This window comes from Micropterus dolomieu, linkage group LG01 (genome assembly GCF_021292245.1).
Source record: "Micropterus dolomieu isolate WLL.071019.BEF.003 ecotype Adirondacks linkage group LG01, ASM2129224v1, whole genome shotgun sequence".
Lineage (NCBI taxonomy): Eukaryota > Metazoa > Chordata > Actinopteri > Centrarchiformes > Centrarchidae > Micropterus > Micropterus dolomieu.
In genome coordinates this window covers 49634689-49652285 of record NC_060150.1, presented here as the reverse complement: position 1 = coordinate 49652285, position 17597 = coordinate 49634689, and the positions used below count along the sequence as shown (strand labels likewise).

Below are 17597 nucleotides of genomic sequence, written 5' to 3'. Positions count from 1 at the left end.
CCACAGAGTAGAGTCCGCCTGGAGAACACCACAGAACAAAACCCTTCTGGAGAACACCACAGAGCAGAGTCCGCCTGGAGAACACCACAGAGCAGAACCCTACTGGAGAACACCACAGAACAGAACGCTGCTGGAGAACATCACAGAGCAGAGCCTGGCTGGAGAACACCATAGAGCAGAACGCTGCTGGAGAACACCACAGAAAAGAAGCCTCCTGGAGAACACCACAGAGTAGAGTCCGCCTGGAGAACACCACAGAACAAAACCCTTCTGGAGAACACCACAGAGCAGAACGCTGCTGGAGAACACCACAGAACAGAACGCTGCTGGAGATCACCACAGAACAGAAGCCTTCTGGAGAACACCACAGAGTAGAGTCCGCCTGGAGAACACCACAGAACAAAACCGTTCTGGAGAACACCACAGAGCAGAACCCTGCTGGAGAACATCACAGAGCGGAGCCTGGCTGGAGAACACCATAGAACAAAACGCTGCTGGAGAACACCACAGAGCAGAACCCTGCTGGAGAACATCACAGAGCAAAGCCTGGCTGGACAACACCATAGAACAAAACGCTGCTGGAGAACACCATAGATCAGAACCCTGCTGGAGAACATCACAGAGCAGAGCCCAGCTGGAGAACACCACAGAAAAAAACGCTGCTGGAGAACATCACAGAGCAGAGCCTGGCTGGAGAACACCATAGAGCAGAACGCTGCTGGAGAACACCACAGAACAGAAGCCTTCTGGAGAACATCACAGAGCAGAGCTCAGCTGGAGAACACCACAGAAAAAAACGCTGCTGGAGAACATCACAGAACAGAACCCTTCTGGAGAACACCACAGAGAAGAGCCTGGCTGGAGAACACCACAGAACAGAGCCCTGCTGGAGAACACCACAGAACTGAGCCCTGCTGGAGAACATCACAGAGCAGAGCCTGGCTGGAGAACACCACACAACAGAACGCTGCTGGAGAACACCACAGAGCAGAGCCCGGCTGGAGAACACCACAGAGCAGAACGCTGCTGGAGAACATCACAGAACAGAACACTGCTGGAGAACACCACAGAACAGAAGCCTTCTGGAGAACACCACAGAACCCTCCTGGAGAACATCACAGAGCGGAGCCTGGCTGGAGAACACCACAGAACAGAACGCTGCTGGAGAATACCACAGAACAGAACGCTGCTGGAGATCACCACAGAACAGAAGCCTTCTGGAGAACACCACAGAGTAGAGTCCGCCTGGAGAACACCACAGAACAAAACCCTTCTGGAGAACACCACAGAGCAGAGCCCAGCTGGAGAACACCACAGAGCAGAACGCTGCTGGAGAACATCACTGAACAGAGCGCTGCTGGAGAACATCACAGAGCAGACCGCTGCTGGAGAACATCACAGAGCAGAGCCCGGATGGAGAACACCACAGAGCAGAACGCTGCTGGAGAACACCACAGAACAGAACGCTGCTGGAGATCACCACAGAACAGAAGCCTTCTGGAGAACACCACAGAACAAAACCCTTCTGGAGAACACCACAGAGCAGAGCCCGGCTGGAGAACACCACAGAGCAGAACGCGGCTGGAGAACATCACTGAACAGAGCACTGCTGGAGAACATCACAGAGCAGAGCCCGGATGGAGAACACCACAGAGCAGAACGCTGCTGGAGAACACCACAGAACAGAACGCTGCTGGAGATCACCACAGAACAGAAGCCTTCTGGAGATCACCACAGAACAGAAGCCTTCTGGAGAACGCCACAGAGTAGAATCCGCCTGGAGAACACCACAGAACAAAACCCTTCTGGAGAACACCACAGAGCAGAGCCCGGCTGGAGAACACCACAGAGCAGAGCCCTGCTGGAGAACACCACAGAACAGAGCCCGGCTGGAGAACACCACAGAACAGAACGCTGCTGGAGATCACCACAGAACAGAAGCCTTCTGGAGAACGCCACAGAGTAGAATCCGCCTGGAGAACACCACAGAACAAAACCCTTCTGGAGAACACCACAGAGCAGAGCCCGGCTGGAGAACACCACAGAGCAGAGCCCTGCTGGAGAACACCACAGAACAGAGCCCGGCTGGAGAACACCACAGAACAGAACGCTGCTGGAGATCACCACAGAACAGAAGCCTTCTGGAGAACGCCACAGAGTAGAATCCGCCTGGAGAACACCACAGAACAAAACCCTTCTGGAGAACACCACAGAGCAGAGCCCGGCTGGAGAACACCACAGAGCAGAGCCCTGCTGGAGAACACCACAGAACAGAGCCCGGCTGGAGAACACCACAGAACAGAACGCTGCTGGAGATCACCACAGAACAGAAGCCTTCTGGAGAACGCCACAGAGTAGAATCCGCCTGGAGAACACCACAGAACAAAACCCTTCTGGAGAACACCACAGAGCAGAGCCCGGCTGGAGAACACCACAGAGCAGAGCCCTGCTGGAGAACACCACAGAACAGAGCCCGGCTGGAGAACACCACAGAACAGAACGCTGCTGGAGATCACCACAGAACAGAAGCCTTCTGGAGAACGCCACAGAGTAGAATCCGCCTGGAGAACACCACAGAACAAAACCCTTCTGGAGAACACCACAGAGCAGAGCCCGGCTGGAGAACACCACAGAGCAGAACGCTGCTGGAGATCACCACAGAACAGAAGCCTGCTGGAGATCACCACAGAACAAAACCCTTCTGGAGAACACCACAGAGCAGAGCCCGGCTGGAGAACACCACAGAGCAGAACGCTGCTGGAGAACAACACAGAACAGAACGCTGCTGGAGAACAACACAGAACAGAACGCTGCTGGAGAACACCACAGAGCAGAACCCTGAGATAATTGCAAAAACGCAAAGTTGATTGTTATACCGCCACCATGAGGTCTGTGAGGGCCTGAGTAGAGGGTGGAATTTGTAACCTACCTGCCAATTTTGGTGAGTTTTCGTCCAGCAGTTTTTGCTGCCCAAACTCTTTTAGCGTAGAAAAAGAAGAAAGAAGGAGAATCAGAACAGGATCCCTATATATGAAATATATTTCATCAATAAGGAGACAGACAGGTGAGCAGACAGACAGGTGAGCAGAGAGACAGGTGAGTAGACAGACAGGTGAGCAGAGAGACAGGTGAGCAGACAGACAGGTGAGCAGAGACAGGTGAGCAGAGAGACAGGTGAGCAGAGACAGGTGAGCAGACAGACAGGTGAGCAGAGACAGGTGAGCAGAGAGACAGGTGAGCAGAGAGACAGGTGAGCAGAGAGACAGGTGAGCAGAGACAGGTGAGCAGACAGACAGGTGAGCAGAGAGACAGGTGAGCAGAGAGACAGGTGAGCAGAGACAGGTGAGCAGAGACAGGTGAGCAGAGAGACAGGTGAGCAGAGAGACAGGTGAGCAGAGACAGGTGAGCAGACAGACAGGTGAGCAGACAGACAGGTGAGCAGAGAGACAGGTGAGCAGAGAGACAGGTGAGCAGACAGACAGGTAGCTGACGTCCTCTCGTCCTCTAATTGATGATTAATGAGTTTGTTTGTTTTGGGAGAAACACTGGAGTGTTTACACAACACACACACACACACACACACAACAGGTGAGCAGGTGAGCAGATGTGTGTGTCTGAATCAGCAGCTTCAGAACCAGAACCTGAGCCTTACAGCGTCCCTGACCTCTGATCAGTTTAATTATCCAGGTCTGACAGGATTCTGGTTCTCAGAGACCACAGGTCTGGCTGCTGGTCCACAGTCTGCCACAGCTGTCCCTGTCTGCTGTCTCTGGGTCCTATTCAGACTCTGTGTACTGAACTCAGTCAGGGTCCAGACTCACTCTCAGCTGATCAGAAGTGGGAGGGGCTCAGAGTAACTTCAGCGTTTAATCTGTGTGGACCCGGGGGTTCAGAGCTGCCTGCATTCCCCTAGAACCAGAACCACCTGAGCCACATCCTGGTCCACTGAGAGGCTGGATCCAGAGTCCGAGGAGGAGACAATGTTAATGTTAGACCGTGAAGTGAAGTGAAGAGTGTCAGTTCAGATGTGTAACTTTCATTCAGTAAATCCTTGTGTAGTAAAATCCGCAGGTCCGAGTCCTGAACTTTGGGCTAAAACTCAGCAGTTTGCCAATTCTTTACTGAAGCAGAAGAAACCAGAACCAGAACCTGTTCCGACCCTTTATATTTAATATTAACCATCTGTGACGTCATCAAGAAAACAATAAACACCGTCAGATCAATAATCACTGAAGTCTGATTATAAACGCCCCCCCCCCCCCCCCCCCCCCCCCCCCCCCCCCCCCCCCCTCGGCCCCTCCCCCTCCTGTCTGCCAGCTCGCGCCTGTCTCACCTGTCTGTTCACTCCTACCTGAAGACTCACCGGAGCCGCACGCGCTGTCGGGAGGAGCCGCGCGCAGGGTCTGAGAAACTTTAACGAGTTTCAACTCCGAGCAGCTTCCGGTTCCTAAAACATTATTTCTCTTTTATTTCGGCTTCCTTTTGGTTTTATTGTTTCCCCTCCTGTCTGAACTGAACCTGGAGGATCCGGACCAAGACCAGGACAAGGACCAAGACCAGGACCAGGAGGATGTCCCGGGCGGAGGAGCGCGAGGAGGCGGACTGTGTGTGTTCGGTCGGGATGAAGTTCACGTGGGACATCAACGACCCCAAACTGCCGCAGGTAACCACCCGACCTGGTCCGGGTCCGGTTAAAGATCTTTAAACCTGCTCGCGAGGTTCCTCCTTCAGACTGTCGCTAAAATAAAATGTTAATATTATAAAGGAAAAAGAAACTGAGCCGCGTCTCTGGCTTAAATGCTGTGAAAGTTGTACGGAGTTTGGTGGAGGCTGGTGCGCGCTTTCTCTGGAGCTGCGGAGGTTTAATGACGTGAAAAGAGTTTACGTACAGTGTCATATTTAATCAGTTTAATATGTTCATACAAAATATAACTTAATAAATAAACTGCGGCGTTTTATAATTCTCCTAAATACTCAGAAATGTGTACAGAGTTTGGTTTAAGGATTTCTCAAAAGAATTTATTCACATATTTGAGACATGATTATAACAAACTCTGTCTCCCATAAACGATATTATGTAAAACAAATGTAACATAAATAAAATGTTTTTAGAACAATATGAGGACACGTGTCTCACAAAATGTTGATCAATAACCTGATTAAAGGAGTTCGATCAGAATTTTAACCGCTGATTATTTTAATTCTACTGATGACTAAAAACAGTGTAAAGTAAATCACAGCTGACAGTGAAGAGAACTTTAAGATCATGTTGATGATTCACAGAAAACCATTTAATATCTCACTGAATTTATATAATTGTATTTGTTTAAATACTATAAATATTGTATAGAGTTTGGCTGGAGGCTAAAATCAGTGGTTTCTCAGGTGGAGTTCTGCTGGAGGAGTCTGACGCCTCTGTTTATTCTCAACTCTCACATGGGTTACAGGATTATTAGAGGGATGTAAATTCAGAGATTTACTGACTGATGTTTGGTACCAACAGCTGTAATTGTTGTTTTAAAGACAATATTTTTACTGTTTTAATCTGAAAACTACAGATTTAATTGTGAACAAACGCTGATTTGATTTATGTCATGTCAAACAGAAGATTACAGAAAACCATTAAATATCTTAATAATATATCTTAATCAATATGTCTATATTGTTTTGTTCATTCAGTGTGTATATTAGTGTTGTCTATTCTGTAGTTTATGTCTGATTTTATTTTTATTATATTATTATTTTATTATTGTATAAGTAAGCACATCGTAAGTCAAATTCCTCATATGTGTACACATACCTGGCAATAAAACTGATTCTGATTCTGATAAATAAAATAAAAATATATTTTTTATATGAATAAAAATTAAAACTATATATTGAATGTATATGTTTGTATTTGTTGAAATACTAAAAATATTGTATAGAGTTTGGTTGGAGGAGTCTGCCGCCTCTTTGTAGTTGGAACTCTCAGGATACTTGTTATATATCGTGTTAATAATACAGGATAAATTAAGACGTTTAATAACTGATGTTTGGCACCAACAGCCGTTTCAGTGTGACCAGGTGGCGTTTGAGGTTCCTCAACACGTTGAACCAGCTCGTCCGTTTATTAACACGCTCCTCGTCGTGTTGATGAAACATTCAGTCTCTCTGGAAACATTTAAGGTTCAGTTAGTTTTACATAAAGTCATTTTTAGGGGAGTTTGTTTTAATCAGGATTTCTAAAAGTTTAGAAGTTCCCCTGAGAAACGCTTTATTTTTTAATTTCATTTAACTATTTATTCAGAATCCCTGTAAATCTGTACGTTCTGAATCTTTCTCCACTCTCAGTAAATCTTTTGGAAATCAAAGCAAAGTTTGATGAGTTTTTACCTAAAATTGGTTCCTTGTTAATATTAATATATTTATTTAAATATTACGATATTTATTCTGAAGTCTGTTGGCCTGTGTGTAACCTGTTTAACATAATCAAACCCTCAGATTCCCACATAAATAATGGACTGGAGCCAACAACCAAACTATGTGCAAGTTTTTATTCATTTAAGAAAACAACAGAATAAGCAAATACATTTCCTTTAAATGTTGTTTCTGTATATTCTGAAATTGTCTTCACAGCCTCTCGCGTCTCTAGCTTTTGTTTACTATATATACATATATATCACGTTAAAATATTTTCACTAAATTATTTTAATTTCATTAATTTTTTTGCCTAAAAACAGTAAATTATTAATAATTAATTAAAATCTGATTTGATGTTAAACTGTTCTTTTTAGGAGACGCAGTTTGTTGTAATCAGGATTTTATGGACTCTGAGGACGTGTGTTCAGCAGAACTCCACTCAGGAAATCACAGATTAAAGCTTCCATCCCAACTCTGTACATTTTACACGAGTTTCTAAGAAAATGACCAAATGAACTGCTGTTCTGTTGTTTCAGAACTTCTCCACACTGTCAGGTCTTTTGACCGTAGTCTTATTGGTAGGATCTGAGAAAGCAAAACGTAAACAGACTTCAGGACACATGGTTATATCCGATAACATTATTTAGTGTCTGATGTTTGGATTATTTTCTAACACCAACATTGTTTTTTAAAATCTTTGTCCCGTTTTGAAAAGTACAGATTTAAACTGTGAACAGACGCTGAGCTGATTTACTTCATGTCAAACAGTCAGATGTTACTGAGGATTCTCATTTCATCAGCTGATCAGTTCCCATCAGTCAGATCTATTGATTGATGTATTTAAAGGGACAGAGCACAATAATTTAGTATCATCAGTATCGTTTAGTCAGAGGCGCGTTTTCACGTGTCGTCCCCGGCGGGTGGCCTCAGAGGTCAGAATGAAATCTGAATATTTACTGTAAAGGGGCAGCTGTTCTGTGTGATTCTGATCCAACAGGTCAGGAACAGACTCGGAGATCACAGACTTCGTGTCTTCAGCCTCTTCGTCTCAGTCTTGATGTGGGGTCAGCGTGGCGTCCTCTTACTGCAGCCGGTAGCTTGATCCAGATCTCTGAACCCTGAACGCGTCACTGCTCTGCACCACCGGCTCATTCCACTTTAATGTGTTCACTAATGTGTAGTTATGATGTGCAGCACGAAAACGTTTTCATGGCTCTTTTAAAAAGGGACTCTGGTGGTTTGAGCGTTTCAAGATTCAAGTTTGCTTTATTTGTTCCGAGGGAGCTTCGTCCTGGACAGAAAGGCCGCCACACGTTAAAGCACTTACAGTTGGTTCAATAAGACACAAACAGGAAATACAGCACAGCCTCCCTACAGTTTTGATTTGTTTGACCTTTATTTAAACTCATGAGATTCAAAGACAGGCAGCAGCACCGTCCCAGTAATCAGTCAGAGCGTCTACAGTTAGAGTGTGCAGCCCCACGTCATTTAAAAGCAACCAGAGAAGCGGCTCCTGGACATTCAGGACATTTTGCAGCTGAGGAGCCGAATACTGAAAGGCCCCTGTTCCCAACTCAGTCCGGACTTGAGGGGCAGATAGTAGTAATAAGTCCTCAGAACGAAGACAGCATCTTCCTGTGCCTTTCTTTTGGATGTAGGTCTGTAGGTCTGGGGGAAGCAGACCGAGAACAGCCTTGTAAATAAGAGGGGGCCAGTGATTAAGTCTACGGGTGATATCCGGTCCTGAACAGAGTTTGCAGAAAGCATAAAAGAAGAACATAGAAAGTCCCGGGGGCCTTCAGAGCATCATTCAGGAGGGGAACAGTTCCTGGAAGTGCTGCTCTGATGGGATTTGTTTGATTTGTTTGAAGTGAGATCCAGTGGAACGCCACGGTGTCTGGATCCTGAGTCTGGATCAGACTCAGTCAAAGTTCAGCATTTATACAGTTTCTACCCGCTGAGCCAATCAAATCACAGGATTCACTTTAATGACCTCCTTATTACATATTAATGAGCCAAAAGAGTCAGAGAAATAAAGATGTTACGGACAGAAGGCTGAAGGTGACCTGAAGGCTGTGAAGCAGCTGACTCAGCTCTCCGTCTGTTGTTGGCCAAACAGAAAAAACTGGTTTTTATATTTTTGTTTTCAGTGAAACCAAACAGCCTCTCTCCGGTCTGGAGTCAGCTCTCTCTGTGACTGACTGATCCGGAGTCAGCTCTCTGTGACTGACTGATCCGGAGTCAGCTCTCTCTGACTGATCCGGAGTCAGCTCTCTCTGTGACTGACTGATCCGGAGTCAGCTCTCTCTGACTGATCCGGAGTCAGCTCTCTGTGACTGATCCGGAGTCAGCTCTCTGTGACTGATCCGGAGTCAGCTCTCTCTGTGACTGACTGATCCGGAGTCAGCTCTCTCTGTGACTGACTGATCCGGAGTCAGCTCTCTCTGTGACTGACTGATCCGGAGTCAGCTCTCTGTGACTGACTGATCCGGAGTCAGCTCTCTGTGACTGACTGATCCGGAGTCAGCTCTCTCTGTGACTGATCCGGAGTTTTCAGTTCTCAGAAAGTTCAAACTCCTGCGATGAACTTTAAATATAAATTATTAAAAACTGTCAGTGTTTTTAAGTCAGCTGGATGACGGACGAAGACACGAGCAGTACAACAGATACTACACACAGTACACACACCGGAAATGTTGTTGTGTTCAAAAGCAAACTTTTAGTGCATGAAACCTCAGACTGATCAGGTGTTAATGCTGGTTTGTAGCAGAGGTCAGCCCTGTGCGCCAACAGCACGCTGTGTTAATCCAAGTTCATCACTTAAAAGGCTGACTGATCTTCAGGGTTAGAGAAGCCTCTAGCAGCCACGGCAGCGCCGCTTAACAACTGGTTAAAGAAACTTCTTCAGACTGGCCGAGGATGTGGAGCTTCAGCAGCTGCTGGTTCCCAGAATACTCCGGGAGGCTGCTGGCCTGCAGAGCACTTTGAACTTCCCAGGAAATGTGCTGCACCATTACATCCTCACTCCTGACTCGCCACACGCTGACGCTTGGTCAGGACCCTTTAGCGTCACTTTTAGACGTTTAGGGCTCCGCGGTCAAGTTAGCAACGCTTAGCAACAACAAATATGCAACGTCCAGTTACACTTTCAAAATAAAACGCTAGCATTTCAAAACGTCGGCACTTTGAAACGGCACATTATTAAAGTTGTGAAACGTTGCAGTTTGGTTCAGTTTAGGCAACAAAATTATTTGGTTAAGGTTCGGAACAGATCATGGTTTGGGTTAAAATAACTACGTAGGTCAGTTAACACACAAGTTAACTAACGTCACTGCATAACTTAAATAAATATATTGAATGTTGACTTTTTGTTTCACACAGGAGACAAACCCCGGTCTCCTGGTTCAAAGTGAGGGTTCTGCCCCTCCATCCACCCGATCCACCTCTTACTCAGTCTGTTCTGTTCGATATCATATACCTGCCTTCACCGTCACAAGCTGGCGCTACAGGCCTTCCCCCACTGCGCTGAACTATGACGCTGTAGGGATCCCCAGTACGTTACAAACTGACGCCGAGGGGTCTTGACCGTGCGTCCATATGTGACGAGTCGCGGAGTGAGAACGGTCTTTCTTTGATCAATCTGATGTTATTTTAATGGAAACAAGGACCTTTCTACGTCGACTGGTAGCGGACAGCGCTGGGGAGGAACTAGTTACATGTAATTCAGTTACATCATTTAATTACAAAATAAACCTAACTGTACTCTCACAGTTACTGATAAAAATGTTGATGATTACCCCGAACACATCTACACATCTGAATATCTTCTGTAAAAAGCTCGGCTGTATGTTTAATATTCATTTTGTTGCTTTGCACGTTTTTCATGTTTTGCTGTTTCCATTTAGTTTCTCCTGTCTGTCTGTCTGCAGGACACGAAGCAGTTCGACCCGTTTCAGGAGTGGACAGACGGTTACGTTCGGTTCATCTACAGCGGTGAGAAACCTGCACGCAGGAACCATGAATCAGTAAAGCTAATTAAGCTCCACAGCAGTTTAACCAATCAGGACCTTCAGTGGAAACAATCCAAGTGAATTTAAATGTCTCTACTGTTACTGTTTGCCAGTTGAGCCCTTGAAGCTGATGCAGTACTTGTACTTGTTGTGTCCACAAGGTTGAAGTGAGTCGCTTTGGATAAAACCACCAGCTGAATAAATGTAGTGTCAGTGTTGTTTGTTTTTACCTGAAGATAAGAACAGTCAGACAGATTAAGCTAACTCAGCTGACATGTTGTTTTCCCAGCAGCAGTAACCGGTCCTCTGGTCCAGCTAACTGCTCGTTGCTGCTGGAAACATGAACACTCACTGTTGGCTTGTTTGTAGGCGAGGATAAGAACGCTCAGAGACATCTTTCCGGCTGGGCGATGAGAAACACCAACAACCACAACTGTCAGATCCTGAAGAAGTCCTGTCTCGGCGTGGTGGTCTGTTCCCGGGGCTGCACGCTGCCCGACGGGTCAAGACTGCAGCTCCGTCCCGCCATCTGCGACAAGGCACGGCAGAAACAGCAGAGTAAGACAAACCAGAACCTGTTCAGGTCTCCTGCACCTGGGGCCCTGTTTGCCTGACCGGACTCTTTGTGTTTCAGAGAAGCTGTGTCCGAGCTGTAACGCCACCCTGGAGTTGCTGCCGTGTCGCGGCCACAGCGGTTACCCCGTCACCAACTTCTGGAGGATCGACGGAAAGGCCATCTTCTTCCAGGTCACCGCAGTTACCCTAACAGACACACACAGGCTAACATGCTAAACAAGCTAACTGGCTAAACGCCGCAGCACATTCAGGCGCCGAAAACAATCTGAAAGTTCATACCAGATTCTGAATGGTAAACCAGTCCTTGGAAATCTAAACCAGTTCCTTAAAGCCTGTCCAAGATGACATGTACTTTGGACTGTCCAAGCTACATGTCGTCTTGGACAATGTCTCCCACCCGCTCCATGACGTGCTGCTCAAACACAGGAGCACTTTAAGTGCAAGACTCATTCCCCCAAAATGCACCACAGAGCGCCACAGGAAGTCATTCCTGCCTGTGGCCATCAAACTCTATAACTCCTCCCTCTAAGTGTCTGACACACGGATGCTTAGTTAGTTTTAAACTGGACATTATTATCTGTTTTGTGCGATAACACCTGCTTAATTACTTAATGTGCAAAACTCTGCAGCTATTTATTCATTATTACTGTTCAGCATAAGAATTATTTAACTATGTAAATATTGTACATATCCACACTCCTTTATATTGTCTTTATTTTATATTTTCTTTATATACCAACATCGCTATCTTTATTTATATTCCTATTGCCTTTTGCGCAGTGTGAGAAACTGTGACACAGAGGGATCAATAAAGTATTTCTGATTCTTATTGTAAAGAGGAAGCATTTTAAAAAGACCGGACAATCTGGACAGCTGGTTTAAACCAAATAACCAGATCTTTGATGTTTACATAGGTTGACTTGACTTGGCAGGTCTAAACCAAATCCTGGGAGTCTAAATAGATTTAAAACAATATCTGAAAGCACAAACAAATTTAAACAAGGCCTTCACCATCTAAACAGGTTTAAACTGGATAATGACAATATAAACTAGGCCTTAGCTAGATTCCAGTAGCCTTAACCGATTTAAACCAGATACGGCACTAAAGCAATACTAAAAGCGTAAAAATATTTAAATAATCTCCAGACAGTCTGAACAGGTCAATAAAACAAATTAAAAAAAATCAGACAATATGTACAATCTAGATTCTGACACTGAACCAGATCCTGGATGTCTAAATGGGGATCTAAAAGCAAAACAGATTTGAACAAGGTTCTGAGAGTCTGGACAGATTTAAACCAAGTCCTGGCAGAACCTGCAATGTAAACCTCTTCATACCAGATACCGGTAGTCTGAATGGGTAAAAACCAGATTCTGACCATCCAAACAGGGCCAAACACATCCTCACAGTGTAAAAACCCAATCCTGGACCTTTAAATATGATAATAACTAGAGGTGTCACAACAAAACCAGATTCTGAAGGTCTGAATGAGTCCCAGTCAGATCCTGGAAGTTTAAACGTCTTGTGGTCCTTCAGGCTAAAGGAGTCCATGATCATCCCAGACCAGAGTCCAAGTCCGAGACTGAAGCCAGGAGAAGCTCAGTGAAGAGACGAGTCAGCTCTCCGCCGTTCACACCCAAGAGACGACTCATCGAAACACAGGTCGACTACAACAAACAAGAACAGCAGCTGTTTGTTAATGTTGGTGTTGTTTATTGTTTGTTTATTGTTTGTTTGTTGTTTCCTGTTTCAGGCTTTGGGCCCCACCCTCCTCTCCTGCGTCGATCCATCAGACAGACTGTCCTTCATCGAGCCGAACTTCCCACAGCATTACCCAGCATTCCAGAGCCCAGAGCCCTACTACAACCCCCACAATGCACTAGGGGACACCCCGCCCACACTACAGAAACCAGCCAATCCCAGGCTTTACATGGGCCGGCCCAGCTATGAGTTCCAAGGATACCTGACCTCGCCTTCCTATCCTATGACCTCTGACCTCTGTGACCCCAGGTCAGCCTCACACCTACCCAAATCCCTGATGGTTCCAGATGCCAGTTTAAACAGGATCTGATCCAAGCAGATCTTCATAGTCTAAACAGGTCTAAACTAGATTCTGGTTTTGTGTGCAGGGTGGCCCCAGTCCTGGGATCCTCATCCTCCTCCTCTTCATCATCGGCTCCTCTCTCCTCCTCCTCCTTCGACCCCCAGACCAAGTCTCCCGCAGGCTGGAAGGACCTGCTGAAGAGCTCCGCCCCCTACGGTGACAACCACCACTATTACAGCACCGAGTACCCCTGCCGTTACCCCACTAATGCCCCAGGGTCCCCCGCAGCGCTGCAGACCATCATCACCACGACCACCAAGGTGAGTAACAACAGTAACTAAGAGGGGCTGGCACTGACCGTTACTGTTACTGTCACATTAAAACCAGTTCTGATCCTCCTCAGGTCTCCTATCAACCCTGTCCAAAGCCTCCTGCATCGCTGCCTTCCTACCCGTCCTGTCCTAAACCTTCGGCCGGACTCTCGTCCTACCAGTCCTGCGCTCCCCCAAAACCTCCAGGCCTGCCCGGCTGCTCCTCCATGATGGATGATGCCTCCCCTTCCTCATACTCCACTGAGGTGAAGGTGACGGAGGAGTCGGGTGGAGTCATCAAGTCTTTGTCATTTCAGCCTGAACCTCTGCAGACCAAAACAGAGCGGGCCGACGGCTATGACTATCGCTACGCCTACCCCAACACGTACCGCTACGACGACTACTGACGCAGCACTACCCCCAACACCATGACCACAATTACCGCTACGCCTACCCCAACACCATGACCACAACTACGCTACGCCTACCCCAACACGTACCGCTACGATGACTACTGATGCAGCACTACCCCCAACACCATGACCACAACTACTGCTACGCCTACCCAAACACGTACCGCTACGACGACTACTGACGCAGCACTACCCCCAACACCATGACCACAACTACCGCTACGCCTACCCCAACACGTACCGCTACGACGACTACTGGCGCAGCACTACCCCCAACACCATGACCATAGTTACGCTACGCCTACCCCAACACGTACCACTACGACGACTACTGACGCAGCACTACCCCCAACACCATGACCACAACTACCGCTACGCCTACCCCAACACGTACCGCTACGACGACTACTGGCGCAGTACTACCCCCAACACCATGACCAGAACTACCGCTACGCCTACCCCAACACGTACCGCTATGACGACTACTGATGCAGCACTACCCCTAACACCATGACCAGAACTACCGCTACGCCTACCCCAACACGTACCGCTACAACGACTACTGACGCAGGACTACCACCAAAGCCGTGACCACAATTACGCTACGCCTACCCCAACACGTACCGCTACAACGACTACTGACGCAGCACTACCCCCAACGCCGTGACTACTGATACTACAACTAGTACTAGAAGTACAACAATTACTTTATCTACACAAGCTGTTTGGTTCAATATCTGAATGGTGGACTGAACTTCTGCTGCGACTGGACGGTTTAGGAGCTGAGAGGATCTTCAGGACTAAACTCTGAACTGAACCTAAACTTTGGCCCATGAGAAACTTTCTGAAGATGTTCATGGAGTTCATTCATGTTCCCTAAGGAAGATCCTTTTTCATCTCACGACAGCTGTCCTCTAGCGCCCCATTCAGGACAAAAAGTGAAGATTTTGGACACAAGATTGGACAGAAATGTAAGAACACTCAAACTGGGACTTGGTGTTTCTGGAGCTTTCAGTCCCGTCTCATGGCCTTCAGCAGTGAAAGGAGTTGAATGGAGCAATTGTCATTTTAATGGTTTTGATAGTTGTCACGTGACATAAGTGTGGAGTGCATTTTGGTATAGGTGGTGGAATATGTGTGGAGGTGGTCTCTGCAGGTAGAAGTGAGCTGTATGTTTTAGGCCGTGAGCAGACAGGAAGTGTTTTTTTGCAGTGAAAGGTGTCTTTATCCAGTTTTCTACAGGCAGCGTTTGGCGCACTGCTCAGCGCACTGCTCTGAACACCTCAAGTAGAAAAAACAAACTCAGAAGTGGAAATCCCAACGTCATTAGCTCTCTGTCTGATCCTCTGAGTCCTCAGAAGTGAGGTGCTTTTGGTCACGTGATGATAAACTAAACCGTCCTGTTATTTCCAAAGTCATGTGTGAACCTTCAAGCTCAGGATTCAGTTACTTTGAACCACAAATGACCTCAGAAAGAACCAGCTCTTTATTTCTAACATCCTCTGTTTTATATTTGAACATATTTTAGTACGACACCCCCCTGTTTTCTGATTCCACTCAATCAAAATGTTAAGATATTTTTGGTCACTGCATTCAGAAAGTGTGTTGAACCTGTGGGATTTATCATCAGGAATGTTTGTGTTTGGGTTATTTATTGCATCAGTCAGTAAAGTGGTTGGACTGACCTACAGTGTGAAAGTGAACTGGATTGAACTGGACCGTCTCTGCTGCTGAAGGAAAGAATCAGCTGCTGACTGAGATGAGAACATGTCAAAATGTTTCTGTATGAACTGAAGTCTCACATTAAAGAAACTTGTACAGACTCTTGTTGTCTGTATTCATTCAGAGTGAACACGCAGGAATGATCATTAAACGATGTCATTTTAAGAAGAAAAAGAACTGTTGTAACGTCCCTTCAACAGCATGTCGACAGCAGGTGGTGAGACTTGAGATAACGTGATCTCCTCTTCTTGATCCCACAACACTGTAAAATTTAGATTTAAAATGGAAAAGTATATTTAACAAAAGTAAAAGATTTTGTAGAAAGAAAGTTTTAAAACATGAAGTGAATTTTACTAATTGTTTGTTACAGATAAACACAAAACACTGTTTAAATGATAAAAACTGTAAAATAACAGCACAGGAACTGCTGGGTTTGGTCTACAGTCACTAAACACTGTGATAATAATAATATAAAGTGCTAACAAAATAACATCAAGCGCTAATCCCAGGTGATTAGCAGACCAGACCTGGACCCCAACACTCACCCGGTGAGTGTCGGGGCCCAGGTGAGAGCACCCGGTGAGTGTCGGGGCCCAGGTGAGAGCACCCGGTGAGTGTCGGGGCCCAGGTGAGAACACCCGGTGAGTGTCGGGGCCCAGGTGAGAACACCCGGTGAGTGTCGGGGCCCAGGTGAGAGCACCCGGTGAGTGTCGGGGCCCAGGTGAGAGCACCCGGTGAGTGTCGGGGCCCAGGTGAGAGCACCCGGTGAGTGTCGGGGCCCAGGTGAGAACACCCGGTGAGTGTCGGGGCCCAGGTGAGAGCACCCGGTGAGTGTCGGGGCCCAGGTGAGAACACCCGGTGAGTGTGAAAATGTTGATTGTGGGATCTGGAGGGTTTGTGCTGGACTGCTACTTTAGACTCCTGCTGTGCTGAAATGCTAATCTGTTATGTTTCTATATATTTTATATAATCTGTATTTAAAAGGTCTTTTTAGTGTATGTATAACTCTTGTTCATAAGTTTTATTTCTGTTCTGTCTTGTATTTTTATCTGAACTGTGTTGTCCTATTCTCTGTTGTGTATCTGGAGCTACATTTCCTCTGTGTGAGATCAATAAAGTCTACCTTATCTTAATCTCCTGAGGGTCATATGAAATCACATGGGTACCACTGAGGCCCCTCCAGCGATGTTCTGGTCCGAGACCGCGCAGAGGTGAACCCGTGTCCCCTCCTGGGTCCGGAGCCTCAGAGTTAGCACCCTGCAGCAGAGGATCAAAGAGCTGGTGTTTGGATGTCGTCTGGTTTCAGTCTGTATGAGTAATAAATGTTGTTTTGACAGGAACGCGTCGGGACAGGAATCACTCTGCTGTCCTCACGGTGAACCTTTAAAGCCTTCTCCTCCTCCTCTCTTTCACTACCTTCCATTAAAATCACTCATTCCTTTGCCCTTTTCCTCGTCTCACTCGTTACCTTCCCTTCAGTTTACATTACATCCATCAGTACGTAATTATGTTCCGTGTTCAGAGGCTGAACCACCCACTCTGATCCCGCTGCACGGCAACCAGCACTCACATCATCTCTGGACAGGCGAGGGCGCCAGGTGAGAGTCCAGCAACAGGTTATGGGTCAGCAGCAGGCGAGGACACCAGGTGAGAGTCCAGCAACAGGTTATGGGTCAGCAGCAGGCGAGGGCACCAGGTGAGAGTCCAGCAACAGGCGAGGGCGCCGGGTGAGAGTCCAGCAACAGGCGAGGGCGCCGGGTGAGAGTCCAGCAACAGGCGAGGGCGCCGGGTGAGAGTCCAGCAACAGGCGAGGGCGCCGGGTGAGAGTCCAGCAACAGGCAAGGGCGCCGGGTGAGTGTCCAGCAACAGGCGAGGGCGCCAGGTGAGAGTCCAGCAACAGGCGAGGGCGCCAGGTGAGAGTCCAGCAACAGGCGAGGGCACCAGGTGAGAGTCCAGCAACAGGTTATGGGTCAGCAACAGGCGAGGGCACCAGGTGAGAGTCCAGCAACAGGTTATGGGTCAGCAACAGGCGAGGGCGCCAGGTGAGAGTCCAGCAACAGGCGAGGGCACCAGGTGAGAGTCCAGCAACAGGTTATGGGTCAGCAGCAGGCGAGGGCG

At 47.2% G+C, this 17597-nt stretch overlaps 1 protein-coding gene across 1 annotated transcript; it reads left to right on the top strand.

Moving 5' to 3' along the window:
• The first annotated feature begins 4396 nt into the window (after positions 1–4396).
• gcm2 (glial cells missing transcription factor 2) lies at positions 4397–15564 on the top strand. The gene is made up of 8 exons (XM_046044760.1): positions 4397–4663; positions 10332–10395; positions 10782–10970; positions 11047–11159; positions 12526–12651; positions 12743–12999; positions 13119–13353; positions 13437–15564. The coding sequence occupies exons 1-8, from the start codon at positions 4571–4573 to the stop codon at positions 13749–13751; spliced, it is 1392 nt and encodes a 463-aa protein (XP_045900716.1). The 5' UTR covers positions 4397–4570; the 3' UTR covers positions 13752–15564.
• The last annotated feature ends 2033 nt before the right edge of the window (positions 15565–17597 follow it).

Bases quoted from the DNA above. Each gene is read 5' to 3' on its own strand.
- gcm2 (XM_046044760.1), top strand. From the start codon at position 4,571: ATGTCCCGGGCGGAGGAGCGCGAGGAGGCGGACTGTGTGTGTTCGGTC. The intron at 12,652-12,742 runs GTCGACTACAAC...TTCCTGTTTCAG, and splicing joins GACGACTCATCGAAACACAG to GCTTTGGGCCCCACCCTCCT. The intron at 13,000-13,118 runs GTCAGCCTCACA...TTTTGTGTGCAG, and splicing joins TCTGACCTCTGTGACCCCAG to GGTGGCCCCAGTCCTGGGAT.